We start from the raw sequence: 18,020 nt of genomic DNA on the forward strand, positions 1-18,020 counted from the left end.
CTTGCTGCTGAAAAACACCCGCAGTATTTTTTCTCTGTTCATGGTCTAATTACAAACAGCTGTTACATTGCACTGACTGACTTTAAATGCCCTTGTTTGTGTTTATGGCACATCATGTGATCAAGCCTCCTTGGAGGCGAAACGCGTCATAGCGGATTGCTGGCACGATTCTGCACGAATAAAGCACTAAGGACTAAGCACGAAATTGTGGTTTCACTCTTCGTTATTCTGTCTCTGCGGGAGTAGGAGACATGGTGAATGGCGTTATATATATATATATCCACACTGCTGTGAGGCTCTGGGAGCTCGGCCACAACATCCTACATTTCTCCTCTTATTAGTGGGTGAAATCTATCTACAAAGCCCGCTGCTTGTAGCAATACGCATCCTCCCGCGCCGGTGCAAGTTTCAGCCCTCCCGGACCTCCGGTGAGACTCCTCAGACGCCTTCCCAGTTGCTGCAGGTGGCGACGCGCTTGGAACCCTGGGCTATCACTGCCATTACGCGAGCCCTGCGGCTTCCACGTGGCGTTGGGCCCCACTGCTGAATCGGGTGCCAACGCTGATCCGGGACTTCCTGCTGCTGCAAGCCAGACATTGGCTCCCCCAGCCACTCCTGGAACACCGTGAGCACAACCCCCAGTCATCTGCAACATTCCTGAATGCGAGGTGGGGGTATGGCGGGGTAAGCCTGACTCACGCCGCACGACAGGCACCACTGAACAATTGACCGTGCATCGCGGATCCTCACTGGCACCGCTACTGCCCTGCATTGCTACTCATTGCAGACCTCCGCTGCCTGCTACTCTTAAATGTACTGTTAAAAGTTAAAAGTACTGTTCAACACTGCGCTATCTTAGTGACCTTCATTCTCTGTGTGGCGTCCATCTCCCTCATTGCTCAGAGGCCACTGGAACTTGATGGTGTTGGTGCGCTGTGGCCTACTCAGTATCGGGGGACCCTGCAGGTCATCACCCGGATGGGGGACTTATATCCCCCCTCAACACCCCCTCCCTCCCCCCCCCCCCCCAAGTTTGGCGGATCCGTTGTAAGTTGGACTGCAGCCCTGCTCTGATCCATCATTTGCCTCCATATTCATCATTGGCTGGACCTCCCTTGCCAGACACCACTGCCCTTACACTCACCCTTATGGCGTAGTGACAGTTGCCTTCTCCTGGAGCTTCTAGGTGGATCTCCAGATTTTGCTAGCGGCCTAGACTGGTGCTGAGGTGACACTGACTACGGTCAAAGACACTGGCTCGATTGGCTTTACCACACTGCAATGGGCAAACCAGACGGCCACGAGCCCAAACTGGTCTTTGACGCAAAAAAGACTATCACGCGTTCCTGCTCGGAGGATCAAGTACAAACCACTGAAGAACAGCCGCAGGCGCAATGATCCACCTCAGATGAGGAGGTGAAAACATTGCTGTTGGCTATGCAACACAGTCTTACAGCCCTATCCAGTAAAATGGACACAATGAATAGTCGCCTAGATTTCCTGGTCTTGAAGGTGGATAAGCATGATGAACAACTCAAGGAGGCGGAGCGCCGAATCTCGGACATGGAAGACACCACGTACCAGATGGAACAACAAATGACACAGACGGACAATCTTCTGAAAGTGATTGCTGCCAGATCCTGAAGCGCTCAGCCACCGGAAGAACATTCGCGTCATAGGCATCTCAGAAAGCACCAATACTGGTCGCATGGAAGACTTCATTGAACGCCTCCCGCAAGATGCCTTTGGTAAGGAAGCCTTCTCTCCCCAACTCATAGTGGAGCGAACACACCATTCCCTTGGTCCTAGGCCCCTCTGGTGCGAGTCCCACAGCCCATTGTGGCTCGTCTCCTTAATAACAGAGATCAGGACACTGCGCTCCGGCTGGCGTGCGAGAAGAAAACGATATTGTTCAAGGGTATGGAATAGATCATCTATCCGGACTTCACCGTCGCTGTTCAAGAGGCGCGACGCAAGTTTCTGATGGTTAAACAAAAGCTCCGCAAGGCACAAATCGAGTACGTCCTCATGTACCCGGCACAACTGAGTCACTTATCAAGGAAAGCAAAGCATCTTCTTGAATCCGCAGCAGGTCGAAGACTTTCTTAAGACTGTCAAGTGTGGCTCGCCTCGAAGAGACTCAGACGATTGCTGCTCCAGATCTCAGTCCCCCATCGCAGGTGGCCTTCCGCCATAAAGGAAGACGCAGCGAGGCCTCTGCACTGCCTGTCTCATGTTTGACACACTTCTCCTCCCCAGCCACCTGCTTCATGAGACGCTGCAACAACTGCCGCACACATACACAGCAGGGAACTGTATCGACACTACTGACTGACTGTACTGCTTGCAGATCGCTGGCGTCAGATAAGTGTGCCTGGCACCTACGGTGCATCATGTTTTCACATAGTGGGCTGACTATATTGAACCGACATTTGTTTTTCCTTTCTTTTCACCTAACTGTGCCGAGCACCGTCCGCCTCCCCCTATGTCCCACTACCATTGGGTGAGCTGCTGTGCAGTTTGGGAGCAGGGAGGTTTCTGTGGCCCACCAGCGATCACCCACCCCCCATATGGGTGATCCTTACATATCCTGGTTTTCTGTTGGTCACGTTTGACCAGGGCTGTATATTTAGAGATTTCTCGGTCTCTGGATGGGTTATGCACTGCCAGCACAATTGGGGTGCTGTTGTGGGTGGGGGTGGGTTGGGTATTGTTGTTTTCTCTTCATGTTTTTTTTCTGGTTCAGCATCAGATGGAAATGCCAGCAAGCGTTGTAATTATTGCACATACAATTCCATATGCGACATTTCACACCAGCATTTTCTTCCCTAACTATATCCCCGCCTACTGAGGCACAAGGTATGAACCTACTTACATGGAATGTTAAGAGGCCTTGGAGATTCACGGAAACGCAGGCAAATTCTCACATATCTTGATAGACACTAGATCCACATAGCCATGCTTCAGGAGACACAGATGGATCCCCGTCGCCCTACTCACTTTAGAAACAAATGGGCCAATGATCGAGTATTCTCCTCCTACTCTACCTATTCTAGGGGGACACTGATATTAGTTAAAAAGAACACCGCCTTCCTCTTAGGCAAGACTTATGGTGACTGCTTCGGTAGAAGCTGTATGTTATGTGGTACCCTGGGTACACAATCAGTCACGCTCGTTTGCTGCTACGGACCGAATATTGATGACCCAGACTTTTTCACTACTCTCTGGGGTCACATTCTCAAAGTGGGATCCATGCACGTCATTTGGGGGGGATTTTTAATATTACCTTATGCCCGGACCTTGATAGATCCCATCCACTCCCTCATCACTACACCACGGCTCACAACACTCTCAGCCGGCTGCTCCCTGATCATTGGCTCATTGACACATGGTTCCATGTACATCCAGATGGGAGGGAAGGCACCTACTACACTGCAACCCCCCCCCAACTCTGTTGCCACACTGTGCAGTTTGCATCTCATACCTGAGGCGTTATGAGACACCGCCTTTAAAGTGGAATTAGGGGAGGAAATAGCAGATTTTTTTAGGATTAACAAACTATCAGTCTAACAGGTGGGTACGGTGTGAGAGGCATTTAAAGTTACGACGCGCGGCTCATGCATTTCAAAATGTTTCGGTGTCCTACGGGACATACGGCGAAGCCTGCGTAAACTTGAAGGGGAGCTGAGGCAGTTGGAAGGGGCAATGTGGCAGTTCAAGGACACAGCAGAGCAGGAAGCCCGATTTTGCGGCAAATATTTTACAGCTTGCACATACGGGGAGGGAGAGCGACCCAGCAAAACATGTGCAATGGAGTTTCGCCTACTGCGTTTTTCCAACTATGTCCTTGACGTTGTCGATAACATTGGGGTGTGTCACAGGGAAAGCCTCGATATATTACACACCTTTACTGAATTTTACACTGACCTTTTCAGCACTCGCAGAACTGAGCCTCCTGACCTTTCTCACTACCTTGGGAATATTGCGTTTGGTTGGCTTGGGGACCATCATGGAGTATTCTTGGCGGCACCATTTGAGGATGACGAGTTGCTGGCCGCCATTATGCAGATGAATTCTGGGAAGGCCTCGGGCTCTGACGGGCTCCCCATCCATTTTTACAAAACTTATCTCGACCAGTTACTTCCTGTCTTGAAGGAGGTTTATCTAGAAGCACAGGAATTGCAGCTTTTACCTGGCTTGATGAGAGAGGCTCTTATTACGTTGTTACTGAAACCTGGCAAAACTCCAGATCGTTGCGATTCGTACTGGCCCCTGTGCCTTATTAATACTGATTCAAAGATTCTCGCCAAAATGATAGCCAACCGACTCAGCCTCCTGATCGACAAACTGGTTTTGCCTGATCAGGCTGGATTTATCCATGGTAGGCCAACCTCCCACAATCTCTGCACCCTTTTTTCCATCCTCCAAAACGTTGACCCTCAACTGGAATTAGTGGCGGTTTTCCTCGATGCTACAAAGGCCGTCGACTCCGTAGAGTGGGATTACTTGTTCACCATTCTCCAATGCATAGGACTTCCCAAAGGGATTTTGGCATGGATACGCCTCCTGTATACCTCCCCAGTAGCCAAGATCCTCATCAGTGGTCCCTCTCTCCCTCCCCCTTGACATCACCCAGGGCACGAGGCAGGGCTGTCCTTTCTCTCTGCTTCTTTTTGCCTTGGCTGTAGAGCCTTTGGCTGCCAGGGTCAGACATCATTATCAAGATAAGGCTCTCCGCTGCTTCCTCCGCAACCATCCTTATTTCCCTTTACGCGGATGATATTACCCTCTATGTCCGTGAACCGATGCAACGCCTTCACCCACTACTTCGTGAGTTTGTCCGATTTAGTAAACTTTCTGGCATCCATATCAATTGGGCCAAGTCTCAAATCTTCCCACTTACTGCCTCCGTATTGCCATTTGATATTGACTTTCCAATTGAATGGTGCAGCACGGACCTTAAGTATTTGGGGATCCATGTTACCGCTGACCGTGATGAGCTGTTGAGGCTCAATTATGGGAAGACAATGGAGCACCTCACCAACTGCATAAAGAGATGGAATGCCTTCCCCCTCACTATGGATGGTCACATTTCCCTCATAAGAATGGTTATCCTCCCCAATTTATTATATTTGTTTTTGAATATTCCTTATGAACCTGGCCACCACTTCTCCTCCCTACGCTCGGAACGCTACAGATGAATATTGGGTGGTAAACACCAGAGACTACAATGGGAAAATGTTGCTAGCCTCTATTTCATGGGGGGATTTGACTTCCTAATTTCGAACTGTACTATCTTTGTGCCCAGGTGCACTATGCTCATTATTGGTTTCACCCTCCCAGGTACACACCTCAGGTGGCGACCAAACATTGGCTGGCAGACCCCATTCCGTTGGATGGGGTTATACTAACTGCACCTACACTGCTTGCTCATACCCCGACCTCTGTAAACTGCCGAGTGAGGGCCTGGCTACGCATTTCTACCCGCCTGCAGGCCCCTATGCTGTATTCGCCTCTGCTCCCCCTCACTTACCATCCCAAAATACCAGTTTTGCAAGAGGGTGCTTTAAAGAAAAGTAAGGTCAAATACAACATCACTTGCTGGGGCGGATCTTTATTTACATGGGAAATTTCACAAGTCGCAACAGCTTTTTTCTCGGTCACCACCCTCTCCCATGGACATCTTTATGCACTTCCGACTGCGGCAGGGCCTCAAGGAATATACCACCAAATACCCTCTCAACCCCCCCCCCGATGTCATACCTTTGCACCACATACTGCGCACCGACAGTGCCTCGCACTTAGTATCTACCCTCTATCACAGTATCCACTGATATCACATACTCCCCCTGCATTGCCGGCAACAAGTGGTCCTTCGAGTTGGGACAGGAAGTTACTGATCAGCAGTGGGAATATTGTTGCAAACAAACTACACAAGTCTCCTCTAGCAGTTGACTGCTGATTATTAATTATAAGTTCCTACACCGTTTCCACTATATCCCGGTTAAGTTACACAAATACAAACTATGAGACACTAACAAATGCAATAGATGCGGCTCAGACGCTGCAGACTTCTTACATATTGCCTGGGACTGCAACTCTGATCTGGCCTACTGGCAGCAGGTGATCACTGCTTTAGAGTTGATGATGTCCTCTACATTAACACCCTCTCCTCTCTTCACTCTTCTGGGTGACACAGAAGATCTTGCCGCAAAACATTGCAAGTTTGTCTCCTTTAGTCTACTCTTGGTCAGGAGGTGAGTGGCATGCAGATGGGGTCGCGGCAGAGCACAAAAGTTTAAGGAATGGATAAAGGACATGATTTTATTGTCAAGACCAGACATTCATCTATTCAGAACTTCTCCCCCTGACCTCCCGTCCCCGAGATGCATCTCTTTGAACACCCGGTCAAGGCAGATCGAGATACTCACTCGCCCCATGCGTCACACCCCGCGACTTAAACATTGGCTACTACCATGCTACACTAACGTGTTTTCCCACGCAAGTTTGTTCTCATTTACAATACATCTAGGCCGTTCTCTACGTGTGTTATAGTAATTTCGTATCAGCTGATAAATTGTTCTTTCCTCTATATAGCTACTCCGCTATGTGCTACATCCTAATGATGTATTTGTATTATGCTGGACTCTATATCACATCGTCGTAAGACACCGATTTTATTGCTTTGCATGTACTGATCTGTATAAACGGGGTCCCTTTTACAGCCCGCATTGCTGCTGTTGGCGACTCTCCTGGCCTCACCTACCTGATCGAGTTCAAGGAGACTGCAACGCTGCCTTTGCCTCACCACTGCTGCCGCAAACCATCCACCTATTGTGAACACTGGACCTACATCACTGCTCACCATTCCTGCAATCTGTTCTCCTTAACTGGGGGGCGGCAAAAGCCTAAAACGTTTTAATTTAACAGTGTGGTGAACCTTTATATATTATTAACTGCTGTACTGTTTTATATTTGTTTCCATTCAGATTACTCGATACATAAATTTCTTTGTCCCACATTGCTAATTGTGCTCTAATCAGTGTAACTTAGGCCCGCTAGAATGGGGAAAAGAAAAGCCGCAGATAGTGGGGAAGGGGCCTCATAAAGAAAGTTAAAAAAAGCCAAAAAAACGCCCAGACTGCAGAGTAAAACCAATGCAGCTATGGATCGCATTGCCAATCTTGTAGGCGAATGCGAGGATATTCTATTGATTCAACTGGCACGTGCAGTTCCACCACTGTGGCCAGTGTTGCACCACCCAAGTAACAACCAAATTGCCCCAGTTATTCCTGATATGTTCAAAAAGAACCCTCTAAAGGGCCAACATCCTTCTGAACCTAGTCAACTCGAAGAGAGGTCTAACTCCTCTCTGCCAACCCCAAGTCCCGTGAAAACCTGTGTAAACGATTCCGCCATCGTTTGTACGAACTGTTTCCTGCCCCTACAGCAAATTTCTCAGGAAGAAAACATTCCGTTAACCACCGAAGATGAAAGCAATAGATGCAATGACATAGCGAATAGGGCCAAATGTACATGCCCAGTTCAGTTCAGAAACAAGAAAAATGACTTAAAAGAGCAGGCTAGGCACCTCATGGAGGAAGTTAAGGAACTTAACGGAATGATAGACAGCTTTAACTTAGCGCTGAGAGCAAGGTCTAGCAAAGAGGGCCTGGCTACACAAGCCTTGCCTTCTATCTAAGCTTGCAGAGGGCCAATTTCTAACAAAAGTAACTTAAGCTGCCCAATTGCTAAGAATATAGTCAATGTCCAAATGGAAAGAGTTCCAAAAAAACATCCAGCATTACAAACACCATGTGAAAATCTGCTGTTACTAATGAAGTAGTAGGTAGAAACGATACCCTCCTTAATACATTCAATAGTAGGGATCTCCAATCCCTGTATGTTTCTTTTAATCAGCCTAGGGTAAGTCCTTCTGAAAATCCTCGTCCCCGCCCACGTAAGTCTCACATTTTTTAAACTAATGTTCCCAGGATTTTGCCTAGCTTGACCAGAGAGGATGAACAGTCCTTGATAGACAAAAGTACCCAGTGGCTGAGGCATGTTTGTAAGTGCAGATCAATAATCAGGGAGGATATATCTTCTGCTGTAAGATACCGCACAAGGGATATCGGCTCAGATTGTGTGTGCCTTACACTTACATCACCACAGCTGGTGGAAAACTTGCTGGCATTTGAGTTAAGAACATCACATCTTATTTAAACAAATATTAGGATGAAATTGAACCCTCCTGATTCTGCTAGCTATCTACCCATTAATGTTCACGAACCAAAGCGAATCGGGGATTCGTCCCTCCAAAATATTGATTGACCACTAATTGGTCTGTGTTCACAAGGAGGAACCATGGTGGCCTACTTAACAGGAGGGGATGAACATTTTGTACAATCTGTCCATCTTGTATTGGCCTAGAAGGGAAAGTTGGGGTAGATGATATACTTAGGACCCCTGTTCAATTTCTGAGCGTAGAACAAACTCAAATGGGTAACTCTAGCTTATTAGCAAAGCACACCCCGTTTCCAGCAATTCCTAACTGGGTAAGCAATGGTGATTAGCCCAGGTAATACTATGGTGAACATGAATCATCTTTATTGAGATTGGCCTCGTGGAATACAACAGGGTTGTCCAATAAGATTAACTCATCTAATTGGATTGATTTTATAGAATCATTGGACATTATAGTGTTTCAGGAAACCTGGGCATTGGCCCCGATTTTTCATCATGGCTATTTGAAATTTCTAAATCCGCAGTAGGTGGGCATAAAGGAAGACCTTCAGGAGGCTTAATGTGGGTGAGACAGATCTCCTCTCTTAAGATAATAGAAGTGGAGACCATTAATTTGGATATTCTGCCGTAGTTTATCTGTCCTAAAAACTCGCCAAAGATACTCATAGTTAATGTCTATGCAAGGGGTCTGGCGGGTGGCAGGTCCTCAAAGACTATTACTGACCTTAACAATTTCTTAGTCAGTAAGGGAGAAGGACAACATAATAATTGCTGGAGATTTTAAGACCACATTTGAGCCCTTGGACTATGATGGTCATTTTAGTGCAGACGAGGATGCCCAATGGGGTATTCCGCAATTAGAAATGCCACCAATTCAAAAATTGACTGATGCTGACTTGCAGCTAAAAGCCTTTAGCCTTGAAAGGGGTGTGAGAGCAGTAAAAGGTCGCACGCCACCAGATCGCTCAGGCTCACATACTTATATTAACGGCCTGAGGAGTAGTCGAAGCCATTACATCCTTATCAACATAGAGTACTGGTCATCAGTAGTAGATATAAAGGTCTGTACAAGGATCGAAAGCGATCATGATCCACTACTGTTAACAATATAAGGCCTAGCTCATGCAGCACTCACGCTTCCAGCTGAGGTAATTGTGACCGCCGATGCTATAACTAGTAATGATATGAGGAGGGTCAAATGAGCTCATGTAATTGAAAATGAAAGCTCTCTCATAAGCATGAATGTTGAAGTGTCAAATACATTAGCTCTCCTCGAAAAACTTAATAGCGAGAATGAAATCATTTAATAACATTACACACATTCATGAGATTATGTTTGAAAACATTAGATGTTTTTTTTTACTAAACCTAATAAAACCCCTAAGAGACCACTTTTAAAGCATGACCATTTTATGATAAGACATGTAGGCAACATATAAGCAACTGTCGAGGGCCAAAAATCCAATGATGTAGACAGGATAAGACCGGTCCGCAAGCAGTATAAAATCACACAAAAATTGGCATAAAAGGCTAGGGATGAACAAAGGTGGCAGGAACTTTTGCAAGCAAGTAAAAACTCGCAATTATTTTGGCAGTTTGTTAAATGGGGCAGAGGGGGCCAAGGAAGTGCCCCGTCAAATCACATTGCCCCAGATCAATGGGTATCTTTTTTTGAGCAACAAATGTAGTGACTCCGGTAAAGTTCTCTTTAAGGGAAGTTGAAACCGCTGTGACCTCAGCACCTAAAGGTAGGGCATCCGGTCCTGACTGTGCCCTAGTTGCTTTATTTTTTATTCAATAAAGGGAATTGGTTTAAGTACATTTTGTTTCTTGCAAATGCGATTGCCAGTGGAGCATCTATATCTGATTCCTGGTGGGGGCCGGAAATCCTCGGACCGTTCCAGCCCCAACAATTATAGGCCTATCAGCCTGATCGATTCTATTCAAGAGAACATGGCCAGATTGATTCTGAATAGAATCTAGAAATGGATAACAGAGAACAACATACTATCCCCATTTCAAGCAGGTTTAGGGCCTCGGTAAGCACGATAGACCAAGTCTTTTATTTTGTACTAATCTATTGGTGTGTTGTATTGCTAGCGGGTTAAACTATTTATGCCACTTTCGTAGATCTCAAAGCAGCCTTCGATTCAGTCCAGAGAAATAAGTTCTGGGTTGTATGGAGAGATCTAGGGATCCCCCCGAACTCTTGCAGCTGGTGGTTAAATTGCATGAATCAAACTACACGCAGGTTCGATGGGGTACCCAAGGAAACATTACCCATAAATTTCCAATCTTAAAAGAGGTACGCCAAGGATGCGTGCTGGCTCCAACCCGGTTTTCACTTTTTATAAACGGTGTGGTTAGTTATTTCACTAATTATCCAACTGATGCTCCCTGTGTTGCAGGAAACAAAGCACGAATACTCATGTTAGCAGACAATTCTTTAATCTTGTCCAAAACGCAAACTGGGCTGCAGAAAGCCCTGTTGCGTTTTGAGACATACTGCAACAAACATGAATTATTGGTAAATGTGGAAAAGACTAAATTTGTGGTGTTACATAACCATAAAGCCATCAAGTCAAGGGTGGTTATGAACAAAGAGTCTTTGGAGCAAACTGATCTGTTTACCTATCTAGGAGTAAATATTATTCATAAGTTAGATTGGATGCCCCAAATAGAAACAATGCAGCTCAAACACTCACAGAAAGCAGGAGTGATTTTGAAAGAACATAGGCTCTCCCAGACAAAGCCTGTTGGCCCTGCACTTAAAATCTATCAAATTAAGGTTATGGCGTCCATTCTGTATGGGGCAGACCTCTGCGGGTTTGAAAATTTGTCCTCACTAGCCCAGGCCCAGAAAAGTTTTTACGAGGTTTGGTTGGTCTCCCCCATAGTACTCCTCTTACTCCTCTATATTTTGACATGGGGTTCCACTCACGGACTGAGGTTGCTAGGTTCAAACCATTGGTCCACTCCGGAGCTAGCCCATTATGCCTCAGCTCTTTTGGACATCAGAGGACTTGACACTTCCCATAAGATCAGTTGGCTACAACAGGTCAAAAGTTCCCTGGTGGACAATGGCATGAGGCATCTCTGGGAAGATCCAGTACACAATACCTTTCCCTCTAAAAAAGCATTTAAAGATGCATACTGGTCTATGATCAGATCTGGTATTTTGAGCCAATCCAGGTCTCCTTCACTGACCAGTTCTTTCCTGGACCACAAGCCGGAACCATTATATGAAGAATTCTAGGATTTTATAACAAGGCCAATTGATAGAAAACGTTATTTTCAGTTCCAGATAGGAACACTGCCAACTAAAGTTTTCACCAAGACCTGGCAACCTTCCCAGGATAGTAAATGCTAATTTTGTCAGAGTAAGGACAAAACAATTCCCCACATACGTTTTGCTTGTCCAGCCTTCTGTTCGCCACTGAAAAAAATGGCTTAAACCATTGTGTCAGAATCTTGGTACTGGGTCGAGCGACACCGTGCTAAGATTACCCAAGACTAGCACCCAAGAGGCTATTGTGATAGCTATAGCGAAGTTCCTGGGGTGGGTGTGGAGAATACATCAAAAGGCCAAAAACTAGCAGACTGCGACAGTGTTTATTCATTCTCCGTCTTCTGCTTTGTTTCATAGTATTGTTATATACTGTTTTTTATATATATTTATACATTTTTTGTAACATTTATATATTTGTATTGGGGCCAGTTGGTGTTAATTATTATATGAATTGTCTTTTTAGCCTATGCTGTAACTTTTAATCTTTTTAAAATTGTTGTCCTTCTATTATATATACTTATATTACCTGTATAGTCTTCGACGAGAATTGGATTTTATAAATGTACTGTGTGATGATGTAAATATTCTTGTCTTTTATGATCAAATCAGTCGAAATGAAGACTAATAAATGAAAATGAAATAAATGAGAATAAATAAATAATTTATATATATATATATCATACGTGTACAGCTTTTTCAATATTGTACATGTAATCATCACTCATGAAAGCCATTGCATATCCACCTACACAAATAATAAATTATTATCTTTTACCAAAGTATATTGGACGGATTGTGATAGTCTTAATTAGAACGCTCTATAAGTTGCTTCTTTCATTTCAACCTGGCTCTTTTCATCCTAGGCTTGACCTTTGGGTCTCACAGATTATTCGTATCTCCTTGCTTCTCCTTCTCAGTTTTCTGAGGGGTCTCGTTCTCTTTGTCTTTTCTCTCTGGGGTGGGTTTCTCTTTATTGGATTCAGAAATTCTCAGATGCAGCGCCTTGATACCTTTGGGTTAGAGCACTCTATAAGTTTCTTTTTTAAATATTTTTCAAGGAATTTCAATATTTTGCAATAAAACATGCCCACTGTCCCAAGATCTTCCTAAAATATTTCAGAAACAGGAGGACTAGAATATAAGTCCCAAGAAGGGTCATGGTGCCCCAGAAATGTTAAACATACTCCAATGGTCAGTCGAATTTTTGTCGGACAAGATCCTTACAAGGTCATTAATAGCTCAAAAGTTCTCGCACTAAAGTCACTAAGAAATGAAAATCGGAAAAGTGCGTCTGCTATGATTTGGATCCAACCCTTTCATGGTCCGACAAACATTGCTACAGTTAATGAAGAATGTCAATCAGTAATGTATAACTCGCCATAAAAAAAAGGAAATCACCATGAATGTCGAGATAAGAGACCTGAAGACTCCAAAAAAAGTGGACACTGGATTGTCTCCAGATTCAAATGAGAAGGGATCACCCAAAAGCACTCGCGTTAAAGAGCAATTAAATGCAATTCAAAATAAAATTTGAAAACCTTCTTGCTCACAGGTGCATTTTTTCCTCACACCGGCTGAAAACCAAACTATTTTCATACACATTCCTTGATCTGCTTATTTGATCTAATTAACTGCTTCTCCTTATCCTATAGGCAATATGCCACACCAAGTATCGACCCACTTCCCTCTACCCTCTTTTTCATGCCTTGCTTTTTTTAACTCTCACAGTGACCTTTTTTGGCTGCTTGGGACATGTATGCGCTTTATAAAACTTCTTAAATAAATACTGCAGGGTTGTGGAATTCCGAAAGCCCGATGCCCTGGACATATTGTTTGGTGTCAAGAGCAACAAGTTTTCATATGTATTTTGTCCTTGGTACAAGTAGGCCCAACCCCATGTAACAAAAACCCTTTGGATGTCAGTTTGCAGTACCACATTATGGTTCAGGGAAGGGCATTGTCTGCAGTTTAGGTAATATTTTTGTCCCTATGTTAATACTCTTCAAACTTGTACTTTCGGTTTATTAATTGCAAGCCTTTATTATTAGGGTGAGCGCTCTCTAAGTAAATGTTGTAAGCTCTGACTGTACTACTGACGGTGGTTCCAGAATTAAATTGTGTACAAGTTTTCAAAGTTTAGCAATATGAGGCTATGTATAATGCTCTCAGAATGCACTCGGATTTGATGCAAATATTTGATGAAGCTTGAAAGCAAGATTGAAGATTCTTTGCTTTCATAATAAAATATTCATAAAAAACTAAAGCAGATTTTGTTTTACTTTTGTATAAACTACTGTAAAATTTCAGGTACCATTTATTTGCAGCATCATTTAGTAACAAGTTTCGATGCATGCTAGTATTTCCCAAAAATATTCAAATATTCATAATAGAAAAACAGTGTAATCAGTTTTATTAAGATTATGAGAAACAAAAATAAACAAGCGTTGGCAAAGTCAGTAGATCTGAAACTGGTAGTCAGCTTTTTAGTTTTATCAATGTGTGACTTGTTTTGGCATGTTTTTTGTAAAACCTAATTTGTGTGAGAGTTGCCGGGCCCTCACCATTATAAAAAACATTGGTAAAAGCAAAAAATGTTTTGGGTTTCAAAAAGCACATGCTGCCACAGTAGTTACTGGCACTGAACAAAACTACTTTGTGTGCCGATATGCTCCTTGTGAAATACCAGAATGCTGTCACTCACAGTGAAGTCAGCCGATACAGAGGGAGGGAGAGAGACAGAATTTTAATAAACACAAAAGGTCTGTAAACGCCAGACCAAATCTGAGGCCCAATTATCAAAGAAAGTCTCAAAAGGGGATTGGAAGTAATCAAGCACTAGTATGTTATGTGCCCTGGCATAATCAGAGAGGGTATATCAGAGCTCTATATAATCAGATTGCTGTTATAATTTGTCGCTGCACTACATGGCACCAAATGGGCAAGTGGATTTTGTTACAGGACAAGTAGATTTATGAAGCAATCTGCACAGTGGACAGTACATATTTTATTAAATTCCTCACCCCTGAATACTACTCTCAATATCGATCCTTTGGGCTGTCCTATCTGTGTAGCATGTGCCAATATCAGATTTAGAGTGGAGCAAGGTTAATCAGTAACAAGAAGTGGCAGAAGTACTGTGTACAAGCCAGAGTGCATTGTACAACCATGTTGTCTAGGTCTTCCCATGTATTTAACGATTTGAGAGAAAAAATGTGCCTCAACAGTAGTTCACACAGGCTCAAGCACAAGTCAAACAAAACATGCTCCTCACTTTTGTCACAAAAACACTAAATAAAGGTGGTCTATATTAAAGGAAGTTTTTCCATTTAGTAATTTGACTTTGCTCAAACACTTCTTAAAGAACAGACATACTCACCAGTATCACGTAATTAGATAACCGTATATTTGCAGAGAATATGTGGAACGCTGCCCACTATACAATCACAGAACAGTAATTCCAAGACAAAGATTTTAAAGTATTCAAAGCATCATAATGAAAACTGCAAAAAGCAGGCACAGATTGTAGCACATGCAGGACAGGGCACAAATATGTTAGTTGTGGGAATGTGAAGCGATTTTCATGCATGCATGAAATGAGTTTAGCATATTCACTACAAAAATAGCTGTTGCTATAAAAAAAAATCTGTGAAATTATTTTCAATTGGTAAAAAAGATACTGTTATTTGTTGAAAATACAGTATAAACAAACTGCATTGTTTGTGGCATTGACAGAGGCACCAATTCTTAAAAAGCACACAGACCTAATGCAAAGATTACTTTTACTTTTTTGGATAAAGGATTTTGAAAGAGTTTAAAGCCATCCTTGCAAGACAAACCAGGATTTTTGAAAAGCATGATAAGCCATGAGGGCATATCAGAAAGTTCGTAAATTGGCACACAGCCCTACCACAATATGTGTTTGCAAAACAATGTGCTTCTGGGAATACAGAAGAGCAGAATTTGCAAATACACATTACTTAAGTAGAAATTTGAGCCGCCACTCGCCTATAAACAAATGGGTGAGGCAAGAACGTATTAAGCCAATGACTGTTTAAAACATATCAGGCAACAGGAAAAAATTACTGAATTATTGCAGCTTTTGATCATTGATACTAAATGAGTAACTGAATCAATGATCACCCATTTGCAATTTAAGCTAACATTTAGTCAATATGTATGGAGGACAATTGCCGTTCACATCCAACTCTTGCAAATTAGACCTCTGGCAACTTTTCAGGCATTATCGATAACCGTATAATATCAAATAGATATAGAACGATCAAAAAATGTAATGCGAAAGAGTAGGATCCTAAACAGTTAAAGACATTGACCTAAGAGGCAAAAGAAGGAAGACACATTTTCCCAAGTGCAAACACCACAAAGAAATAACCAACGCATACAGGACATCCCTGGCCGAGTGCCTATAATGATGTGATCAAAAGGCAATAATAACAAACCATGGAAACTCAGGGGGAAAATTCTAGTGTTAACATTAAGATACGGCCTTCATCTGCAAAAATTCAGCAACTCTGTAGCAAAACGAGACACTAACGGCTAGCAACACAAAACCCTGACTCCAGGCAGCCCCTTCCCTACCAAGGTATCCTCTCTAAAAAGCAGCTCACAATAGGATAGAGGAATTTCAGGACTTTAACTGAAGATCTACAGTAAAGGCAAGAGGGACCCTGAAGAAGTCCTTGAGTCATCTGAAGAACTAGGTGATCTGAAAGAAATAGCCGAAACAAAACGACTTGGGGCTTCAAAACAAAGACATACAAAGAATGGTGCTGAGGACCATGTATTTAGTTCCAGAACCGAGATAAAAGACTAAGAGCAGAGGCAGCACTTCGAGAAACTATTATTATCTGAGTAAAGCCCACCCTTGCACAAATTAGTAAACCTACAAATCTACATAGAAACAAAGCGGTGAATCCATAACGAGTGTGTACTAGGGCAAGAGACTTCCAAAAGAAAGATGGATGCGCAACAGACACTATGTCAAATACAAGTTAGATGAAATTGATGCAACAGAAAATACCCAATCCCTTGTTATAGAGGTGTTATACTATCACTAAGAAACACTTCACCACCTTAAGTGCACAGAAGATTTTAAAAAATATATATATTTTAGTATCCATATAAATGAAGAATCCTGAAGATACCCAACTCTGTGGTGACTGCCCCCAAATCTGAGCCGAGTGGCATATCCTGAGAAGAATTGTTTTGTGAAATATGTCTGGTGGGCCAGAAACATATCCTCTCTAGGTCATGTTCAGCAATCTGTCACAGAAATTTCACAGAAAAAGTGGTGGTCAATGCCATAAGTAAATAATAATACAAATATTTTGTAATGATCTTTCGTGCAACTAAAGGAAGGGGTCCCTAAAATGTATTCTGTGTTTTTGTTGAATAGAAACATTTCAGAAAACATTTCAAGAGATCCAGCTCGCTTTCTAGAGGGGTATAATTAAAATGTTGTAGTAAACGCATTTTTGCAATGCTACATTTCCATACCTTTCCAAAACATTTGTGTAGTGGAAGTGTGGCAGCTTACTACAAACCGATGTACAGCCAAAGGTTTGTGGTGTTGTCTCTATTATTTTTTAACAAACGAACCTTCTACGTGTTACTGAAGAGTACTAATGGAAAGAGTAGGCAATCAGTAAAAGCAACTACCTCCTTCCCATACAAGCAGGCCACCGTCAGTCACAAAATATCAGAACCATACCTATGTTGATCATTGAGCTATGAAAGGTGCTGCGCCCTGATCTTGTAAAAACTGTGTGTTAAATCTATCAAAGAATTGGGATTCGAAATGCACACTGAAAACAATGCAGCTTTTTCCTTTTATCTTTTGGGAAAATAATTTACAAATAATTCACAGTGCATGAAAGCAATAGGTTGTATAGGCAATTCCAAGGGCTGAATGTTTTCCCCTCATTGTGTACAAGTGTGTTAGAATTAAATATGGAGCCATAACATCAAGGACAGGACTATCAAACTGTACCTGTCTCAACTCCAGGAATACGACTAGTGTTGAACATACGTTCATATTGAGCAGAACACATTGGAATGGTATTTTGAGCCATAAGCTGAAAGGAAAAGTAACGAGTCAAAAACCCAAAAGGTATGAAAACCACAAAAAAAAAAAAAAAAGAAGAAACGGTAATACTTGGGAAAACAAACAAAATAATCCCAATAACCTTGAGAAACCAAAGGGAAAAAGTATGTTGAAATATGAAAACAGGCAACATTAAACATAACTTAAAGGGCCAACCACAGAGAACACTCAAAGTCCAATTATCTGCGTAATATTACCAGTTTGGCAAACTCAGTGACAATTTTGAGATAATTCTGAACATGCCTAATGTTAAATACAATGCTGAGCATTCCACATTGGGTTATCTGACTTTGCATGGCTGAAATTAATATGAGAATTGACACACCCCTTTTAAGCTACCTCGATCCGCATACTTTGATCTGCTGC

General features: G+C 42.9%; 1 protein-coding gene across 4 annotated transcripts in view; it reads right to left on the minus strand.

Moving 5' to 3' along the window:
• Positions 1 to 18,020, minus strand: part of CPT1A (carnitine palmitoyltransferase 1A) — a 404,991-nt gene that overhangs the window by 192,077 nt on the left and 194,894 nt on the right. For 2 of the 4 annotated variants that reach the window (XM_086957839.1, XM_086957840.1), the window contains exon 9: positions 17,541 to 17,625. The exons of the other annotated variants lie outside the window; for them this stretch is intronic. In XM_086957839.1, the coding sequence (XP_086813965.1) occupies positions 17,541 to 17,625 (85 nt within the window). The remainder of the gene's footprint in view (positions 1 to 17,540; positions 17,626 to 18,020) is intronic. 4 annotated transcript variants of the gene reach the window in all.

This window comes from Lissotriton vulgaris, chromosome 2_1 (genome assembly GCF_964263255.1).
Source record: "Lissotriton vulgaris chromosome 2_1, aLisVul1.2, whole genome shotgun sequence".
Lineage (NCBI taxonomy): Eukaryota > Metazoa > Chordata > Amphibia > Caudata > Salamandridae > Lissotriton > Lissotriton vulgaris.